Source organism: Gorilla gorilla, chromosome 1, assembly GCF_029281585.2.
Source record: "Gorilla gorilla gorilla isolate KB3781 chromosome 1, NHGRI_mGorGor1-v2.1_pri, whole genome shotgun sequence".
Taxonomy (NCBI): domain Eukaryota; kingdom Metazoa; phylum Chordata; class Mammalia; order Primates; family Hominidae; genus Gorilla; species Gorilla gorilla.
The window spans coordinates 187,520,670-187,540,314 of NC_073224.2; the positions used below are offsets into that span (position 1 = coordinate 187,520,670).

General features: G+C 38.6%; 1 protein-coding gene across 34 annotated transcripts in view; it reads left to right on the top strand.

Moving 5' to 3' along the window:
- The window catches only part of TUT4 (terminal uridylyl transferase 4), a 143,649-nt gene that overhangs the window by 88,362 nt on the left and 35,642 nt on the right, over positions 1-19,645 (top strand). For all 34 annotated transcript variants that reach the window (XR_008667871.2, XR_010131033.1, XM_063698690.1 and 31 more), the window contains 8 exons: positions 3,047-3,104; positions 3,199-3,302; positions 3,592-3,681; positions 6,361-6,474; positions 18,164-18,241; positions 18,388-18,565; positions 18,826-18,873; positions 18,961-19,043. Coding sequence is in view for 32 of the 34 variants with exons in the window: in XM_063698690.1 (XP_063554760.1) it covers positions 3,047-3,104; positions 3,199-3,302; positions 3,592-3,681; positions 6,361-6,474; positions 18,164-18,241; positions 18,388-18,565; positions 18,826-18,873; positions 18,961-19,043 (753 nt within the window). In the remaining 2 variants the exon portion in view is untranslated. The remainder of the gene's footprint in view (positions 1-3,046; positions 3,105-3,198; positions 3,303-3,591; positions 3,682-6,360; positions 6,475-18,163; positions 18,242-18,387; positions 18,566-18,825; positions 18,874-18,960; positions 19,044-19,645) is intronic.

Sequence of the window (19,645 nt, forward strand, 5' to 3'; positions counted from 1 at the left end):
TTAATATATCACGAAGTTGGAATTTTTTCACTAGAACCAATGGGAAGCTGATGCATCAGTTTTGTAGTGAACATTGATCTTTCATACTTTGTCTTCTCATATCTCTTTCATTAGATGATGTCTTTGTGTTACTATAGGTAGTAAATATAGGTGGTCATCTAATTTATAATTGGTTTTGTTCTAAAAGTTAGTTATAATTTTTGACCACTCACATAAAATTTTTTCCATAGAAGCAATGTTATAGATGATATGCTAAGGGCTGGGCATGGTAGCTCATGCCTGTAATCCCAGCACTTTGGGAGGCCAAGGTGGGCGGATCATGAGGTCAAGAGATCGAGACACTCCTGGCCAACATGGTGAAACCCCATCTCTACGAAAAATAAAAAAAATTAGCTGGGCATGGTGGCACGTGCCTGTAGCCCCAGCTACTCAGGAGGCTGAGGCAGGAGAATCGCTTGAACCCAGGAGGCGGAGGTTGCAGTGAGCCGAGGTCACGCCACTGCACTCCAGCCTGGCGACAGAGTGAGACTCCGTCTCAAAAAATAAATAAATAAATAAATAAATAAAATGCTAAGATAGCTTTTAGAAACTCATTTTGGGCGGGGAGGAGAACTAACATTTATTGAGTTCCCAGTATACACTTTTACATACATTATCTCATTTCATTCTTACAACCACCTTCGAGGTAGGTATTATTTCCCCCATTTTACAGATGAGGAAACTGAGGCTTTGAAAGATAAACTGACTTGTCCAAGTTCACACAGCTAGTAATTGTTGGAGCCGGGATTCGTAACCCAGGTCTGTCTGACTCCAGAGTTCATGCTCTTTCCATTGTATCTCACTGCCTCTCTGTAATTTTTTTAACCCATAATGTAGCTGAAATATAGTACTAATAGTACTGTAGAACCTAACCACTGCTTTCTGAAACTGATAGCTTTCTGAGTTCCACCGTGAGATGCCAGGAGCAGACCTTCCCCAAGTGCAATTTCAGCAGTAAGAGTGGGTACTTACGCTTTCCTTTTTTGTATACCAGGCCTTAATAGTGGGAAGGAGATTGTCCAAGCTCCAGGGAAGAAAAAGACTGATTGGACAGGGAAGAAGTGTCCCAGGCCTTCTCAACAGCAACTAGCAAAGGAGGGTATCCTTGTAGATGTTCAGTCCTTTACCAGCATAGCTATTGTTATTTATGTTTCAAAATGCGGGACTGCTTGCAAGATTGGGGTGAGGCCCAGCTTCTGGCATCTGTAGTGGTGTCAGTATCGCCTCTGTTACGTTATAAAAGAATTCAGCAGAATAGTGTGCTTTTCTAAAATCATTCTATTGAACGGTGGTTTTGAAATTGTTAGACCCGGAGTAAAGATGGCAGTGATGACTTAACTTCTGGCCATAAGAAGTTGCTTCTGGTGTCTTAACATCTTGTTTTATAAAGAAACTGAAAAGTTGCAAGTATTTTATTTGTTCTCCTTTACTTAAATTCTGCTTAGAGCCACCTACTTGGAAAGTGGCTGCCCTTCTCCATTCTGAAGAGTAAGAATTGAGGGAATAGGAAATGATTTTTATACCCAGGAAAGAGGTTAGAGTTTTAGATATCTTCTATGTAAAATTTATTAAACTTCTAATCACTAAGGGTTTGTATATTATATATAATCTGTGCCATTCCTACTGGGAAGTTGAAACAATGAAAATAATAAATCATTTTCTTTCAGATGAGCCATAATTGAAACTTTTAAGATTAGCATAATTGTATCGTTGAATAATAAAGAGAAAAATTACCTCCTTTGTTAATTTTATCATATGTGAATTAGTAACTAATGGTTTCTTTGAAATCCTTTGGTTTAGCTGCAATGGCTCCTGCTCTCATGTAGCTAAAAAGAACATGTTGGAAAAATGCAAATGACTTTATAACTCTTGGGATTGATGTTTATACCCTTCAGCTATTTCCAGTTAATTTTTAATGCCATAATCATTATGTATTATGATTATCATTACCATACCAACTCTGCTGTCTCTGGTTTTTACAACAGTAACACATTTAAATTTACAGAGGTAAGAATTTCCTTGGAGAAATAGGTGCTGGTGATAATAGGAGTATCTTTCTTTTCCATATCAACATAATTATAATAAATAACTCACAGATTTAAAGGCTTATTTTGTGCCAGGCATTCTGCTGAGTGCTTTACATACATATCTCATGTAATCCTCCCAACAGCTCTGCAGGACAGGAGTTTATGATTATCTTGATTTTATAGAATAGTAATGTAATGCTCAGAGAGGTTAAACATCTGGTTAGTCACACAGCTAATCAATACTTAGTTTAAGATTTGAGACTGGGTGCAGTGGCTCATGCCTGTAATCCCAGCACTTTGGGAGGCTGAGGCGGGCGGATCACGAGGTCGGGAGATCGAGACCATCCTGGTGAACACGGTGAAACCCGGTCTCTACTAAAAATACAAAAAAATTAGCCGGGCACGGTGGTGGGTGCCTGTAGTCCCAGCAACTCGGGAGGCTGAGACAGGAGAATGGCATGAACCCGGGAGGCAGAGCTTGCAGTGAGCCGAGATAGCACCACTGCACTCCGGCCTGGGTGAAAGAGCAAGACTCCGTCTCAAAAAAAAAAAAAAAAAAAAAAAAAAAGATTTGAATCCAGGTTTGTCTCAATTCAGAGCCTATGTACTTACTTAATCACTATATTGTTTTGCCCTCACCAAACTCACCTCTAGTTGTTTATTCTCTTATTGAAAACCATATTCTTCTCCTGTCTTTGTGCTTCTCAAACTTTAATCTGCATGTGAATTACCTTGGGATCCTGTTAAAATGCAGATTATGATTTAGTAGACTGGGGAGGGTCCTCAGATTCTGCATTTCTATCAAGTGTCCAGATTATGCTGATACTGTAGGTCTATGAATCACTTACTTGGAGTAGCAAGGTTATTATAGAGCTTTATGGCTGGAAATTGTAAATGCTACTATTAAACGCCTAGATTAAAGTAGAATTTGCACAAGGTGAAATTGAGTCAAACTTTTATTTATTTGATTTGTTTTTTAGAAATTAAATTGTAAGGAAATAATTGAAAATTTGGCAAAAATTCTTAAGAGACATCCAGGTATGAATTTTAAATCTTATCTTTAAAACAAAATAATTTTTTTAGCATATATGAAAATTATTTAACCTACTGAAGTCTTTTTTTTTTTAATTAGGTTTAAGAAACATTTTGCCTATAACTACTGCCAAAGTGCCTATAGTAAAATTTGAACACAGACGAAGTGGGTTAGAAGGCGATATCAGTTTATATAATACGTTGGTAAGTTTATCTTTATGGGCCATGTATATACTTTTCATTTTAAAAGTTTACAGATTACTCACTCTATGTTTAAAACTTTCAAATGTGAACAGTATAAGGAAAAAGTATTTTACTAGTTATCTTGATAGTTCCCTCAGATTGAAGGTCAGTTTTTGTTTGACTCATTAATAGGTGTTTTACACTTTACATTTATATATTTTGTATTTGGAGTGTATTTTATTTTTAAATCTGATTTGTAGTTTAATTTTAAGAAATTTGAAATCCTTTCAAATATGTAATTATTTTTCAGGCTCAACATAACACAAGAATGCTAGCTACTTATGCAGCTATTGATCCTAGAGTGCAGTATTTGGGATATACTATGAAAGTGTTTGCTAAGGTATTTATGAAAAAATTAATGATCTGCTTTGTTCATGATAATTAAAGTGAAACATAACGTCAGATTTATGAAAAAGTTTGTCTCAGTTTTGTTTATCTGAGCTTTTAAAAAAGAAACTTTCAGTATTATATAGCTTGAATAGGTACCTATCAGAGTAGGGTGGCTCTGTCTTTTTTTCCTGTATGTGCTCTATTCCCATGTGCAACTGACTAGTCAGTTTCTCAGCAGTAACATTTCTCAACGCAGTGATTTCAGCCCCAGGCATGGGAGTTGGCATATCATCCTAGTTAAGAATTTCTGAGTTAAGAAATCTTATATTTGAGTTTAGTGATAAGTTTTTCTGACCCAGAAAACAAAACAATACCAATAATACCTTACACTTCTCCTATTATAACACTTGTTATGACATTGAATTTAGTTTTCTCATTCTTTTGCTAATTGTGTAAACTAGGTGAGAACAGGGACCTCTGTTTCTCTAGTTCATTGTAGTGCCTGCTTTATGGTAGCTGCTCAGTAGAATGATTAATTTTATTAATGTGTTAGTGGAAGAGTTTTAGTAGGGGAGAAACTTGGTCAGATTTTCATTTCATAAAGCTTCCTCTTTCTAATAGGAAGGCTGTTGTTGTTGTTGTTGTTGTTCCTGTTGTTGAGATGGAGTCTCACTCTGTCACCCAGGCTGGAGTGCAGTGGTGGGATCTCAGCTCACTGCAACCTCCGCCTCCTGGGTTTAAGCGATTCTCCTGCCTCAGCCTCCCAAGTAGCTGGGATTACAGGCACTCACCACCATGCCTGGCTAATTTTTGTATTTTTAGTAGAGATGGGGTTTCACCGTGTTGGCCAGGCTGGTCTCAAACTCCTGACCTCAAGTGATCCTCCAGCCTCGTCCTCCCAAAGTGCTGGGATTACTATGCCTGACTGGAAATCATATTTTTAAAGATATTCCTATACATGTCTTTCTAGACAAGAGTGTATCTTAGAAAAGCATTCAGGCACATACTACATACAAGACTTGATATGCCTACTTTTCTAGATTCACCTAACAAGGTAACTCTAACATGACAGTTTTGTTATAACTACATAGAATTCTGTTAATTAAATCACCCCTTTTCCCTTTAAATATAGATATAAGCTAAATCCTTGCTCAAGGGAAGAAGTCTCTGAAGATTCTTTCAGGTTTCATTCCTCCTCCCTCTCCTCTCCCCCCTCCCCTATATTTTTTTAATTTTTATTTTAATTTTATGTTTTTTTGAGATGGCGTCTTTCTCTGTCAACCCAGGCTGGCGTGCAGTGGCACAATCTCGGCTTACTGCAGCCTCCACCTCCTAGATTCAAGCAGTTTTCCCTGCCTCAGCCTCCAGGGTAGCTGGGATTACAGGTGCCTGCTACCACGCCTGGCTAATTTTTGTATTTTTAGCAGAGACGGGGTTTTGCCATGTTGGCCAGGCTGGTCTTGAACTCCTGACCTCCTCCGCCCGCCTCGGCCTCCCAAAGTGCTGTGATTAGAGGCGTGAGCCACCACCCCCAGCCTTTATTTTTATTTTTGAGGCAGGATTCCACTCTGTTGCCCAGGCTGGAGTAAAGTGGTGTGATTACAGCTCACTGCAGCCTTGACCTCCTGGGCTCAATTGATCCTCCTACCTCAGCCTCTTGAGTAGCCAGGACTACAGGTGTGTGCCACCATGCCCAACTATTTTTTGTATTTCTTGTAGAGATGGGGTTTCGCCATGTTGCCCAGACTGGTCTTGAACTCTTGGGCTCAAGCAATCCACCCTCCTCAGCCTTTCGAAGTGCTGAGATGACAGGCATGAGCCACCATGTCTGGCTTCCTTGTTCTTTTTTTTTTTGAGACGGAGTCTCGCTCTGTCGCGCAGGCTGGAGTGCAGTGGTGCTACCTTGGCTCACTGCAAGCTCTGCCTCCTGGGTTCACGCCATTCTCCTGCCTCAGCCTCCCGAGTAGCTGGGACTACAGGCCCCCGCCACCACACCCGGCTAACTTTTTTATTTTTAGTAGAGATGGGGTTTCACCGTGTTAGCCCCTTGTTCTTTGTTTTCTGTTTATTAAAAAAGATGTTTTTCCTAACCACGAGACCATCAGGGGACTTCGTTCTTTTTTAATGGTTGCATACCATTCCATTATGTGAATAGTCCTTAATTATTTTAAACCTGCGCCTGCGCTTTATTGATGAACCTAAAACTATTTCTGATTTTTTGCTATTATAATAGTGCTGCAATTAAAAAAACCTTCTTAGTCATTTCACATATTTTTTGGCATGTTTGCAGGGTACATTCTTAGAATAGGATTGCTGGTTCAAAGAAAATGTGCTTTTGTAATTGTGATATTGTCAAATATTCTTCATAGTGTTTGTATTAATTTATACTCTCACCTGCAGTGTGTGAGAGTACCTGTTTCCCCACATCATGTATAGTAGTTTTTTGTTTGTTTGTTTGTTTGTAAGATGGGGTCTCACTGCATTACCCAGGCTGGTCTTGACCTCCTGGGCTGAAGCTTTTCTTTCACCTCAACCTCCCAGAGTGTTGGGATTATAGACAGTGCAGTTTGTTTTTAACTCAGTTTAACCCAGTTCTATGGGTTAAAAAAAATGATGTGGCAGAATGTGTAATATACTTCTGCATGGAGTAAGACTCTGAAGTTTTGTTTTCAATCATGTTGTTTTTTAGCGATGTGACATTGGGGATGCTTCCAGGGGAAGTTTATCTTCGTATGCATATATCCTTATGGTGCTGTACTTTCTGCAGCAGAGAAAGCCACCTGTTATCCCAGTTCTACAAGAGGTAGGTGTTTAAGAAAACTATAAAGGAGTTTTTTTTTGAAAACAATAGATCTAAACACAGGAGATTTTGCTTGGTTCATGTCATCATGAAGGATTTTTCCATCATGGTTGTCCTAAGTTTTCTCTTTCCATTAATGCTATAATTAAACAATGAATATTTTTGAAAAATTTATTATGGGAGAATATAGACTACCAAAAGAATATTAGATGAATAGAACCATTGAATATCTTTTGTAATGTTTTTAAATTTTACAGTCTTAGAGTGCTGTGGATGATTGTGAAGTTCTTGTAGCCAGCCATGAACTCATATATTTTATAGTCTCCAAGATGCAAGTACATAAGTTTCTTCTTTCTAGAATATTTTCCCTCCTGTTGCCTGGCAATGAAGATTGATTGATTCTTATGTATACTTTAGTCCACCTTGTGAATTTTGGTTTAGAATGAACCCAGGGAAACTCTTCCTTATCTCTTCCGAAGTCATATTAATTACATTAAACATAAGAATGTACATTGAAAGAAACAGATTATGCTCATTCACTCAAAATTGGTGACTTACAAAGTTCCTTTTTGTAATCAATTTATACTCTCTGAAATTGGTACAAAGGAGATATTAATCATCCATCTGTTCCTCCTGATTCTTGGCACAAAGTAGATTTGTAGGCGTTAGGGAGGATCCAATTCAAATTTTTTAGAATGGTGACTATTTTTATTTAGGAGACAAGCATCAGACTTGGTTGGAAAAGTCACATATTCTGGTTTCACATAAACTTTGATAGTTATGGCAAAGAAGAAAATCACAAAATAGGCCAGGCGTGGTGGCTCACGCCTGTAATCCCAGCACTTTGGGAGGCCGACGCGGGCAGATCACGAGGTCAAGAGATCGAGACCATCCTGGCCAATATGGTGAAACCCCGTCTCTACTAAAAATATAAAAATTAGCCGGGCGTGATGGTGCGTGCCTGTAATCCCAGCTACTCGGGAGACTGAGGCAGGAGGATTGCTTGAACCCGGGAGGCAGAGGTTGCAGTGAACTGAGATCTCACCACTGCACTCCAGCCTGGTGACAGAGAGGGAGAGTCCATCTCAAAAAAAAAAAAGAAAAGAAAAAAAAGAAAAATCACAAAATTATAAGCCATATAGTAGGTGTCAGATAGCCTTAGTAAGTTTTAAGAAGTTCTAATGAATATATATGGTTTTACCAGCGTTTCCTTCCCTGTTTTAAACAATGGATGGGAATCCTTTCCTAGCCAAAGATTTAAGTTGCTGAATCTGTGTTGGGTGATGTATGTTTGGGTGTGTGTTTAAAGTATTTTTTTCAGAGCAGTTTTAAGTTCACAGCAAAATTGAGAGGACGGTAAAGAGTTTCCAACATACCTCCTGTCCCCACACATGCATAGCCTCCTGCATTATTAACCCCACCAGAGTAGTACATTTTTTACAACTGATGAACCTACATTGACATATAATCACCCGAAGTCCATAGTTTGCAATTAACATTTATTCTTGATGTTGTATATTCTAAGGGTTTGGACAATATATAATGATGTACACATTTTATCATAATCAATGATACATCAATATATGCCATTACAGTATCATACAATTTTCAGTGCCTTAAAAATTTTTGTACTTTGCCTAGTCATCCTCCCCTCAACCCCTGGCAACCACTAATCTTTGTGCTGTTGTCTTCATAGTTCTGACTTTTCCAGAATATCATATTGTTGGAATCATATAGTATGTAGCCTTTTCAGATTGATTTCCATCACTCAGTGATATGTGTTTAAATTTCCTCCATGTCTTTTCATGGCTTGATAGCTCATTTCTTTTTCTTTTTCTTTCTTTCTTTCTTTCTTTTTTTTTTTTAATTTTTAAATGTTCAGACTTTTTTGTTGAACCTCTAAATCTATTTTATCTTTTTTTTTTTTTTTTTTTTTGAGACACAGTCTCGCTCTGTTGCCCAGGCTGGAGTGCAGTGGCACAATCTCAGCTCACTGCAACCTCCACCTCTGGGGTTCAAGCGATTAAAGCAATTCTCTTGCCTAAGCCTCCTGAGTAGCTGGGATTACAGGCATGCACCACCACGCCCTGCTTGTTTTTGTATTTTTAGTAGAGTGGGGTTTTACCATGTTGGCCAGGCTGGTCTCTAATGTCTGACCTCAGGTGATCCACCCGCCCCGGCCTCCCAAAGTGCTGGGATTACAGGCATGAGCCACCACGCCTGGCCTATCATTTCTTTTTAGTGCTCAGTAATACTCCATTGTTGGGATGTACCACAGTTTATTCATTCACATATGGAAGAATATCTGTTTTACTTCCAAGTTTTGGCTATTAAGAATAAAGCTGTTACAGACATCTGTGTGCAAGTTTTTGTATGGACGTAGTTTTCAGGTCTTTTGGGTGAATACGAAGGAGTCACATTGCTGAATCATATGTACGAGTATGTTTAGTTTTGTAAGAAATGGCCAGCTGTTTTCCAAAGTGGCTGTACCAGTTTGCATTTCTACCAGCGATGTGTGAGAGTTCCTGTTGCTCCACATCCACCCAGCATTTGAGTACTTGTCCATGTTCTGGATTTTGGCCATTCTCTTAGGTGTGTAGTAGTCTTTCTTTCTTTTCTTTAGGTGTATAATCATCTGTCTGTCCATCCGTCCATCCTCCCTCCCTCCCTCCCTCCCTCCCTTCCCCCCCCCTCCCCTGCCCTCCCCTCCCTTCCTCTCCCCCGTCTTTTTTTTTTTTTTCTTTTAAAGGTAGTGTCTCACTCTTGTTGCCACCTGGGCTGGACTGTAGTGGTGCAGTCATGGCTCCCTGCAGCCTCAACTTCCCAGGCTAAGGTGATTCTCCCACCTCAGCCTCCTGAATAGCTGGGACTACGGGTGCACACCACCAAGCCCAGCTAATTTTTTATATATTTAGCAGAGATGGGGTTTTGCCATGTTGCTCAGGCTGGTCTCGAACTCCTGGGCTCAAGCCCACCTCGGCCTCTCAAAGTGTTGAGGTTACTTTTAATGGCAAAACCGCAATTACTTTTGCTTCAATCTAATATTTTGTTTTATTTATCTATTTATTTATTTTTGAGAGAGGGTCTTGCTCTGTTGCCCACGCTAGATTACAGTGGCACAATCTCCACTTACTGCAACCTCCACTTCCTGGGCTCAAGTGATCCTCCTAAGTAAGCCTCCCAAGTAGCTGGGATTACAGACATGAGCCACCATGTCTGGCTAGTTTTTGTATGTTTTATAGAGATAGGGTTTCTCCATGTTGCCCAGGTTGGTCTCGAACTCCGGGCTCAAGTAATTTGCCTGCCTTGGCCTCCCAAAGTGAGTGCTGGGATTACAAGTGTGAGCCACCTCACCTGGCCACTGTTGTTTTAATTTGCATCTCCCTGATGACATTATGCGGAAATTTTTTCATATGCTTATTTTGCCATTCATATGTCTTTGGTGAGGTTCTTTGGTCCATTTTTTTAAACAGGTTATTTTCTTACTGTTGAGTTTAAGGAGTTCTTTGTGTATTTTGAATAATAGTCCTTTATCAGATGTGTGTTTTGCAACTATGTTCTCCATGTCTGTGGCTTGTTTTTCCATTCCCTTGACGTTGTCTTTTGCAGAGCAGAAAATTTTAATTTTAGTAAAGTCCATCTTGTCAATTATTTCTTTCATAGCTCTTGCCTTTGGTGTTGTGTCTAAAAAGATATCACTATACTCAAGGTCATACAGATTTTCTCTTGTGTTTTCTTCCAGGAGTTTTATTTTACATTTAGGCCTGTGAGCCATTTAGAGTTAATTTTTGTGAAGGGTATAAGGTCTATGCCTAGATTCATTGTTTTGCGTGTGGATGTTCATTTGTTTCAATACCATTTGTTGAAAAGAATATTATTTCTCCACTGTATTGTCTTTGCTCCTTTGTCAAGGATCAGTTGACTATATTTATGTACTATATTTATATACTTTTGGGCCCTCCACTGTTGCATTGATTTATTTATTATTTCACCAATGCCATACTCTCTTATTTATAGTAGTGTTATAATAACTCTTGAGGTTGGGTTGCATCAGTCTTGCAGCTTTGTTCTTCTCCTTCAATATTGTGTTAGCTATTCTGAGTCTTTTGCCTCTCTGTGTAAACTTTAGAGTCAGTTTGTCTATATCCACAAAATGACTTGCTAGAATTTTGATTGGGATTGAATTGAATCTGGAGACCAAGTAGGGAAGAACTGACATCTTGACAATTTTGAGTCTTCCTGTCAATTATAATGGAATATCTCTCCATTTATTTAGTTCTTTGATTTTGCTCATCAGAGTTTTGTAGTTTTCCTCATGTAGCCCTTGCACATATTTTGTTAGACTTACACCTATGTATTTCATTTTTTGGTGCTGATGTAAATGGTATTGTATTTCTAATTTCAAATTCCACTTGTTCATTGCATGTATCTGGGAAAGTGTTTGAATTTTTTATATTAATCTTGTGTCTTGTAAACTTGCTGTAATTGCTTATTCTTCGAGTATTGTTTCAATTTGGATTTTATGCATGGATTATCATGTCATATGTGAACAGTTTTATTTCTTCTCAACCTGTATACCTTTTATTTCCTTTTCTTGTTTCGTTGCATTAGCTAGAACTTCCAGTGTCAGCATTACCTAAGACTTCCCAGATGTTGAAAAGGAGTGGTGAAAGAGAACATCCTTGTATTATTCCTGATTTTACAAGGGAAAGCGTTGAGTTTTTCACCATTTGAGTATGATGTTAGCTGTAGGATTTTTGTAGATTTGTTTAACAAGCTGAGGAAATCTTCCTCCATTCTTAGTTTATAAAGTTTTTTTTTTTTTTAAATCATGAATGTGTGTTGGATTTTGTCAAATGCTTTTTCTGCATCTATTGATCGTGACTTTTCTTCTTTAGCCTGTTGATGTGATGGGTTACTGAGGAGAAAACACACACTCAAACCCAAAATGTTTTTTATTTTTATTTTTTTTTGAGACGGAGTTTCGCTCTTGTCACCCAGGCTGGAGTGCAGTGTTGCAATCTCGGCTTACTCCAGCCTCCACCTCCTGGGTTCAAGCGATTCTCCTGCCTCAGCCTCCCCAGTAGGTGGGATTACAAGTGCCCACCACCATGCCTGGCTAATTTTTTTGTATTTTTAGTAGAGACGGGGTTTCGCCACGCAGGCTAGTCTCGAACTCCTTACATCAGGTGATCCACCTGCCTCAGCCTCCCAAAGTGCTGGGATTACAGGCCTGAGCCCCCACGCCCAGCCCCCAAAATGTTTTTTCTATTCTCTTACTCAACAACAATAATCACAGAAGACTTCTGTGACCAAATGTGTTGGGGGGGTTTTCCCCATATACCAAGCAAGCAACCACTTCTGCGTTGAACACCATGGTGTCCTCCAATTCAATTCTGGCACCATCTATAGTATCAGATTCCACTGGTTGACGGCTCAGTCCCACAAGACTATCCCCAGTTTAGACACCAGTTGCAAGTCTAGGCCCTCCAGAACTTCTGACTGACCAGCTTAAAGTTTGGGTTCCTATGACGACCTCTTTGGGTTTGATTAATTTGCTAGAATGGCTCACAGAACTCAACCATTTACTTAGGCTTACTGGTTTATTATAAGGGATATTACAAAGGATATAAATGAAGAAATACATAAAACAAGGTATGGGAGAAGGGATGAGGAGTTTTCATGCCCTATCAGGGCATACCACCATCTAGGAACCTCCATATGTTCAGCTATCAAGAAGCTATTTGGACCCAGACCTTAGGGTTTTTATGGAGGCTTCATTACATATGCAAGATTGATTAAGCCAAGCTGTTCGCCATTGGTGATCAACTTAACCTTTAGCCCTTCTCCGCTCCCCAAAGGTTGGGGTATAGGGCTGAAAGTCCCAACCCTGTAATCATGCCTTGGTCTTTCTGGTGACCAACCCCCATTTTAAAGATACGTAGGGGCTGTCAGCCAGTAGTCAACTTGCTTGCATACAAAAAGACTTCTCTTTGGAGATTCCAAGGATGTTACGAGTTGTATGTCAGGAAATGGGTTTGGAGGCCAATTATAACATCACAATTACATCAGTTGATTTTGAGATGTTGAACCTGCTTTGTATAACTCTCTTTTGTACATTATTGGATTTGATTTGCTAATATTTTGTTGAGGAATTTTGCATCATTGTTCATGAGAGATTGGTCTGTAGTTTTCTTTACTTACAATGTCTTTGTCTGGTTTTGGTATTAGGGTAATGCTGGCCTTGTAGAATGAGTTAGGAAGTGTTCCTTCTGCTTCTGTCCTCTGAAAGATGAGGCAGAAGGAACACTTCCTAACTCATTCTTCGAGAATTGGTTTAATTTCTTCCTTAAATGTTTGGTAGAATTCATCAGTGTACCCATCTAGGCCTAGTGCTTTCTTTTTTGGATGGTTATTAATTATTGATTCAGTTTATGTAATAGATATAGGCCCATTCAGATTTTCTGTTTCTTCTTGTGTGAGTTTTGGCATATTGTGTCTTTTTTTTTTTTTTTTTTTTTTTGAGATGGAATCTCACTCTGTCGCCCAGGCTGGAGTACAGTGGCATGATCTCGGCTCACTGCAATCTCCGCCTCCTGGGTTCAAGCAATTCTCCTTCCTCAGCCTCTGGAGTACCTGGGATTATAGGTGCCTGCCACCATGCCTGGCTCATTTTTGTATTTTTAGTAGAGACAGGGTTTCACCAATGTTGGCCAGGCTGGTCTTGAACTCCTGACCTCAGGTGATCCGCCCGCCTTGGCCTCCCAAAGTGCTGGGATTACAGGCGTGAGCCACCGCCCCTGGCTGGTATATTGTGTCTTTTAAGGAATTAGTTCATTTCATCTAGGTTATCAAAATTGTAGTTCATAGTGTTATTATTCTTTTAATGTCCATGAGATATGTATTGATATCCCCTCTTTCATTTCTGTTGTTAGTAATTTATATACCTTCTCTTCTTTTCTTAATTAGCCTGGCTAGGAGTGATTTGTTTTTTAACAAATTTGTTCACTGGATGATATTTAGAATTTACCATAAATTAATTAGGCCTGCCAAGGCCAGCATTACTCTCTGTATTCTTACTCTTATTCTTATTTTATTTTATTTTATTTTTTTGAGACAGAGTCTCGCTCTGTCACCCAGGCTGGGGTGCAGTGGCGCAATCTCGGCTCACTGCAAGCTCCACATCCCAGGTTCACGCTATTCTCCTGCCTCAGCCTCCTGAGTAGCTGGGACTAAAGGCGCCCACCACCATGTCAGGCTAATTTTTTTGTATTTTTAGTAGAGATGGGGTTTCACCGTGTTAGCCAGGATGGTCTCGATCTCCTGACCTCGTGACCCACCCACCTGGGCCTCCCAGAGTGCTGGGATTACAGGCGTGTGCCACCGCGCCCAGCCTACTCTCTGTATTATTATAATCGTTGTTTAGGCTTTAAATAGGGATCATATGTACTAATTCTCCAGTAATATCATTTGCCACTTTGCCAGAATACTATGATTAACAAAAATGGACCACAAATTTGATTTTCTTGGTGGTTTGTCTGTATTCTCTCCTTACCCGTGGATTAGGAGTCACTGAGGTAGCATGAAGTAATAGAAATACCAAGGCATGGTATTTAGAGCCAGAAATAACTAGTCAGAATCCTAATTCTAACATTTTGGCCTTAACAATCTGCATAAGTCTGAGTTTCATCATCATTAAAAATGTAATAATGATAATATTTCAGTGTTGATATGAGGAACAGAAACATTGAATGCTTTTGAATGTAGTAGGTGCTAAAGTAGACATTCATAAACAGTGCTTGCTTTTATTATTATTTTTACTATTATGATTTATGCTCATTAGCAGCATTATTGCTATTATTATTGGAAAAATGTAGGTAGGACTACCATATTCAACTTTAAAAACTCTTTCATTATCTGTTTAACAGACATCTGCTTAATATTGATCAAACGAGAGACAGTTCATGGAATGTTTCCTATCATAATGAGGTTTGATTTCGAGGGACTTTGTTATATATATAGACTGATGATACATGGAATTTTGTTTCTGGCCTTTTTTAATGGTTGTCATATGGGACCTCATTGTCCATTGCTCTGGCATCATTTAAGTATTGACCATTGGCATCAATTATCTTTTAAGGGTAAGGATATGTTTAAAGAAGCTAATGATGTCTGCCTCCATTTGTAATTAAGCTTTAACTTTATATGGCTGGGTATTACTAAGGCACAGCTAAGAGCATTTTTTTGTTGGTCAGCAGTACAAAGTTCTTTACGTCAAAAAGAGCTGTCCTAGGCAGAAGATTTTTGCTCTACCCTAGCAAATCATAAGTAAAAGCAAATTTTCACATAAAAATCAATTCCAAAAAAGATTTGGGAGTGTTCACACATGATTTTATGAAAAATTTTTTTAACCCATATCAGCTTAAAATTTGCAACTTAATGGATGAACCTTGAGGACATTATGCTAAGTGAAGTAATCCAGTCACAGAAAGACAAATACTATTTGATTCTACTTATATGAAGTACCTAGAGTAGTCAAATTCATAGGGACAGAAAGTAGAGTGGTGGTTGCCAGGGAATCTCAAGGAGGGAGAAATGGGAAGTAATAGTTTCATAAATACAGAGTTTTAGTTTTACCAGATGATAAGATTTCTGTGAATGGATGGTGGTGATGGTAGCGTGACAGTATGACTATACTTAGGCCGCAGAACTGTATGCTTATGATGGTAAATTTTATATTTTGTGTATCTTACCACAACTAAAAAATTACAAGTTAGGCCAGTTGTAGTGGCTTACACCTGTAATCCCAGCACTTCGGGCGGCCGAGGGGGGTAGATTACTTGAGGTCAGGAGTTTGAGACCAGCTTGGCCAATATGGCAAAACCTCGTCTCTACTAAAAAATACAAAAATTAGCCGGGCATGGTGGCATATGCCTGTAATCCCAGCTACTTGGGAGGCTAAGGCACAAGAATGGCTTGAACTGGCGAGGTGGAGGTTGCAGTGAGCTGAGATTGTGCCACTGCACTCCAGCCTGGGTGACAGAGCGAGACTCTGTCTAAACAGAAAAATGCAATGTAAATATAACAGTACATATTAGAATATCACAATAAGATAAGAATTTTGGAAATGTTTAGGGTCATTCTTTACATAAATATGATTGACTTATTTGGTGATCCTTATAATATGATTGACTTGTTTAGAGGGAGGACTGAGTGCTAAGTTGAAGATGATTCGTCTTGAATGAGAGAGAACAGAGAGACAGCAGGGAGAGAGAGAGTGTGTGTGTGTCTGTGTGTTTGTGTGTGTGTGTGTGTAAAAGTGGATAGCATTAGTGCTTCTGAGGGCTGAAACAGAGTGGAGAGAATTAAACACAGTGAAACATGAGAATTCAAAAGAATAGGCAATATGAGTGATGATTAACGTTCCAAGGCCCACAGACCTACTCCACTGCGTTATCAGCCAACGTAGTTGGGCTGGATCATGGATATTACTGAAAAGTATGAAATCTCTTAAAAACAATCATGATCTAAAGAGTTGGATTGTTGTTACTCAGAAGTATGAATTATCTGAAAACAGGGTTCTAAAGAGATAGTTTATTTCAATATCTAGCAAATAAATCTGTGTTTACAAAATGTGAAATACCTATAATAGCATCTGAGTCTTTAAGGATAAAATATTACACGTCAGCCCCTTAATATCTTCACTTCTTTCTTGAGGTCAGAAATCCTATGTCTTTTGTTTCAGATATTAATAGCTGTAATTGCCTCTTTTTTTTTTTTTTTTTTTTTTTTTTTGAGACAGAATCTCGCTCAGTCACCCAGGCTGGAGTGTAGTGGCACAATCTCAGCTCATTGCAACCTCAATCTCCTGAGTTCAAGCGATTCTCCTGCCTCAGCCTCCCAAGTAGCTGGGACTACAAGCACGAACCACCACGCCCAGCCAATTTTTTGTATTTTTATTAGAGACGGGGTTTTGCCATGTTGGCCCGGCTGGTCTTGAACTCCTGACCTCAGGTGATCCACCTGCCTCGGCCTCCCAAAGTGCTGGGATTACAGGCATGAGCCACTGCTCCCGGCCTCAGTTTTTCACTTTTTTGTTTTATGAAATGTCAGAATATATGCTAGATGACTTTTAGTAAACTGTTTAAGTAATATGTAAATGTTAAAAAGCAACTTACTAGCCCTAGTCCCTGGAAGCTTGATTTCTGTGTAACATACTTACATATTAAATATAGTCATTCAACAAACATATATTAAGTGTTCTCTATGTGGCTTTGGTCTAGTAGGGTTCTGGGTTTCAGAGATAAGCCATAGTCCTTACCCACAAAGAACATAAATCTGAGGATAAAATTGGAGGGGCCAGACATGTAGTTAGTTTTATAAATCACTGTCACATCAAAAATGGAAATGGCCATTGGGCCCAGGCCCACCTTAACTAGTGGATTTAAATGGTATTGTGGTTTAACTGTATTCTGGGACCCATTAGTCACGGTAGAGGGTAAAGAGAAGGTGGTGTGGTATGTTTTCTCCATTTATAAACTACTGACTGACTAATTTATATAGTCTTTCCTCATTTTCACTGGGAAAAGTGAGCACTTAGGGAGATGATTGTCTTGCCCAGAATCACTAGTCCTCAGGATAGAGGCTAGGAATCAGGTCTCCTGACTGAATCTGTTGCACCTTCCTACTTTATTGCATCTCTTAAGCCTCCTTTAGAATAAAAGTATCAATTACTTGTGGAAGTCAGTTACACAGACATCTTACGGGATACTTTTCTTGTAAAAATAACGTTTTTTTCTCCTTTTTTCTTCTCCTTAGGACAGCGGATTATTATTCATAATAAAGTTTATAGTCTTTATCAAAATGTAAGGGAAAGCTTCCTAATTTTCCTTTTTTTTTTTGTTTTTTTGTTTTTTTTGTTTTTTTTGGTGAGATGGAGTCTCGCCCTGTCGCCCAGGCTGGAGTGCAGTAGCACGATCTCGGCTCACTGCAACCTCTGCTTTCCAGGTTCAAGCATTTCTCCTGCCTCAGCCTCCCGAGTAGATGCGATTACAGGTGCACGCCACCACGCCCAGCTAATTTTTTGTATCTTTAGTAGAGACTGGGTTTCACCATGTTGGCCAGGCTGGTCTCAAACTCCTGACCTCATGATCCACCCTTCTCGGCCTCCCAAAGTGCTGGGATTACAGGCGTGAACCACCGTGCCTGGCCCTAATTTTCCATTTTTACAAAATGATTGTCCAATTGCTTTTTAGCCTTATCTGATATAGATAAATGATTAAAGGTACTAGGTCCCAAAACAGTTCTGTTGACTTCCTTTGGGTGCACAATCAGTAGGTATTATCTATTTTGTATTTTTATATCTGTGATCCTTTGATGAAACTGCTGTTTCTTTTTTAAGTTTTGCTTCATTATTCTTGGACTGGATATGTTTTGATAGGCCAAGTAGATAACATCAAATGTATCATTTGGAGTTTAATGCTCTTAAGACATCCTTTTCCAGCTTTGGTCTTTCAGATACGTTTTATTCATTAATTTCTTGGCATCAGATTATACCATCATCCTGACATGTTCTTTTTGGAAGAAGTATTTTAGTATGTCTTATAGGTAAATTCTAAAATGGTATTAGAGTATTTGGACCTTTGGGTTGGATCACTTGAAGTCTAATAATACAATTAATTTTTTTATGCAGATCTTTGATGGAAAACAGATTCCACAGAGAATGGTTGATGGATGGAATGCTTTCTTCTTTGATAAAACAGAAGAACTGGTAATTTTAAAATAGTCTTTATGTTCTAGAATGCTCACTGATATATGTTAGCATTTGTGTAATTTAATAATTTTACTTAAATTTGCTGTCCATGTTTTGGATAGTACTGTATAGACATTGTTCTTTTCTTTTTTTTTTATATGTAGAAAAAGCGTTTACCTTCACTTGGAAAGAACACAGAATCATTAGGGGAGCTTTGGCTGGGACTGCTTCGTTTCTATACTGAAGAGTTTGATTTCAAGGAATATGTAATTAGCATTCGGCAGAAAAAGCTGTTGACAACTTTTGAGAAGCAGTGGACTTCCAAGTGCATTGCAATTGAAGGTAACATTTAAGCTGATATTAATTCAGGAGCAACCAAAATTTGGTCAAGGAAATTTAGGGGAAAACTGAAATACATTAGGATTTGGAAGATTCTTCCTCTTTAATCAGTTTTCCTCCTTTAATGTGTAATTTTAGAGGAAGAGTTTGCTGATTTGTATAGTCTGAGTACATATAAGTATTAGACTTCAGCGATGACTTCTAAGTATATTTTTATGGTACAGTGAATGTAATTCTTAATCATTGATATATTTCTTTTGTAGACCCTTTTGACTTGAATCATAACCTTGGTGCTGGAGTTTCCAGAAAAAGTAAGTTTTAAATATAGAGATTCTCTGATTTTAAAACTCTGACACATTAATGTCTGCATCTTTATTGTTTTCTTCTTTCTTTAATAGTGACCAATTTCATCATGAAAGCATTTATCAATGGAAGGAAACTTTTTGGTACCCCTTTTTATCCACTCATTGGCAGAGAAGCTGTAAGTTTACATTATATGAATTGTGAATCTTTTCTTTTTTTAAATAGAACAAGAAACTTAATCGTGTTTCCAAACTGATGTTAGATATAGGGAAAGAGATGGTCATAGCTTTGTATATTTTTTCTTATTGCATTTATCATAGTCCATAGTGAGATATATATTTTCAAAATTTTATTTGTTTAAACTATTTGTTAAATTCTGTCTTCTCCACTAGACTATAAACCCCACGAAGACAGGATTCATGTCTGTAAGGTTCACCTATTTCCAGTACATACATAGTGTCTGGCGCATTGGATGTACCAAATAAGGATTTGTTGAGTGAATGAGAATAGATAGTCAGGACTCTGGATTGTTGAATTTTAGGTGCTGCTCATCATCCCTCTTTTATCTTCAGAAATCTCGATGAAAATATACACATAGAAGACAAAACCGAAGAAATATTTTATTATTTGTTGGGGCTTCTCTAATTTTTGTATAGCTTCAGTAAGCTGAATTAGATGGCATGGAACCGAGAAGTTTCCTTCTACCTGAATTGGGTGGGAGAGTGTCACACATTCCTCTTGGCCTCACTCTGGTTTTTGCCTGCTTTCTTATGGTTAGGG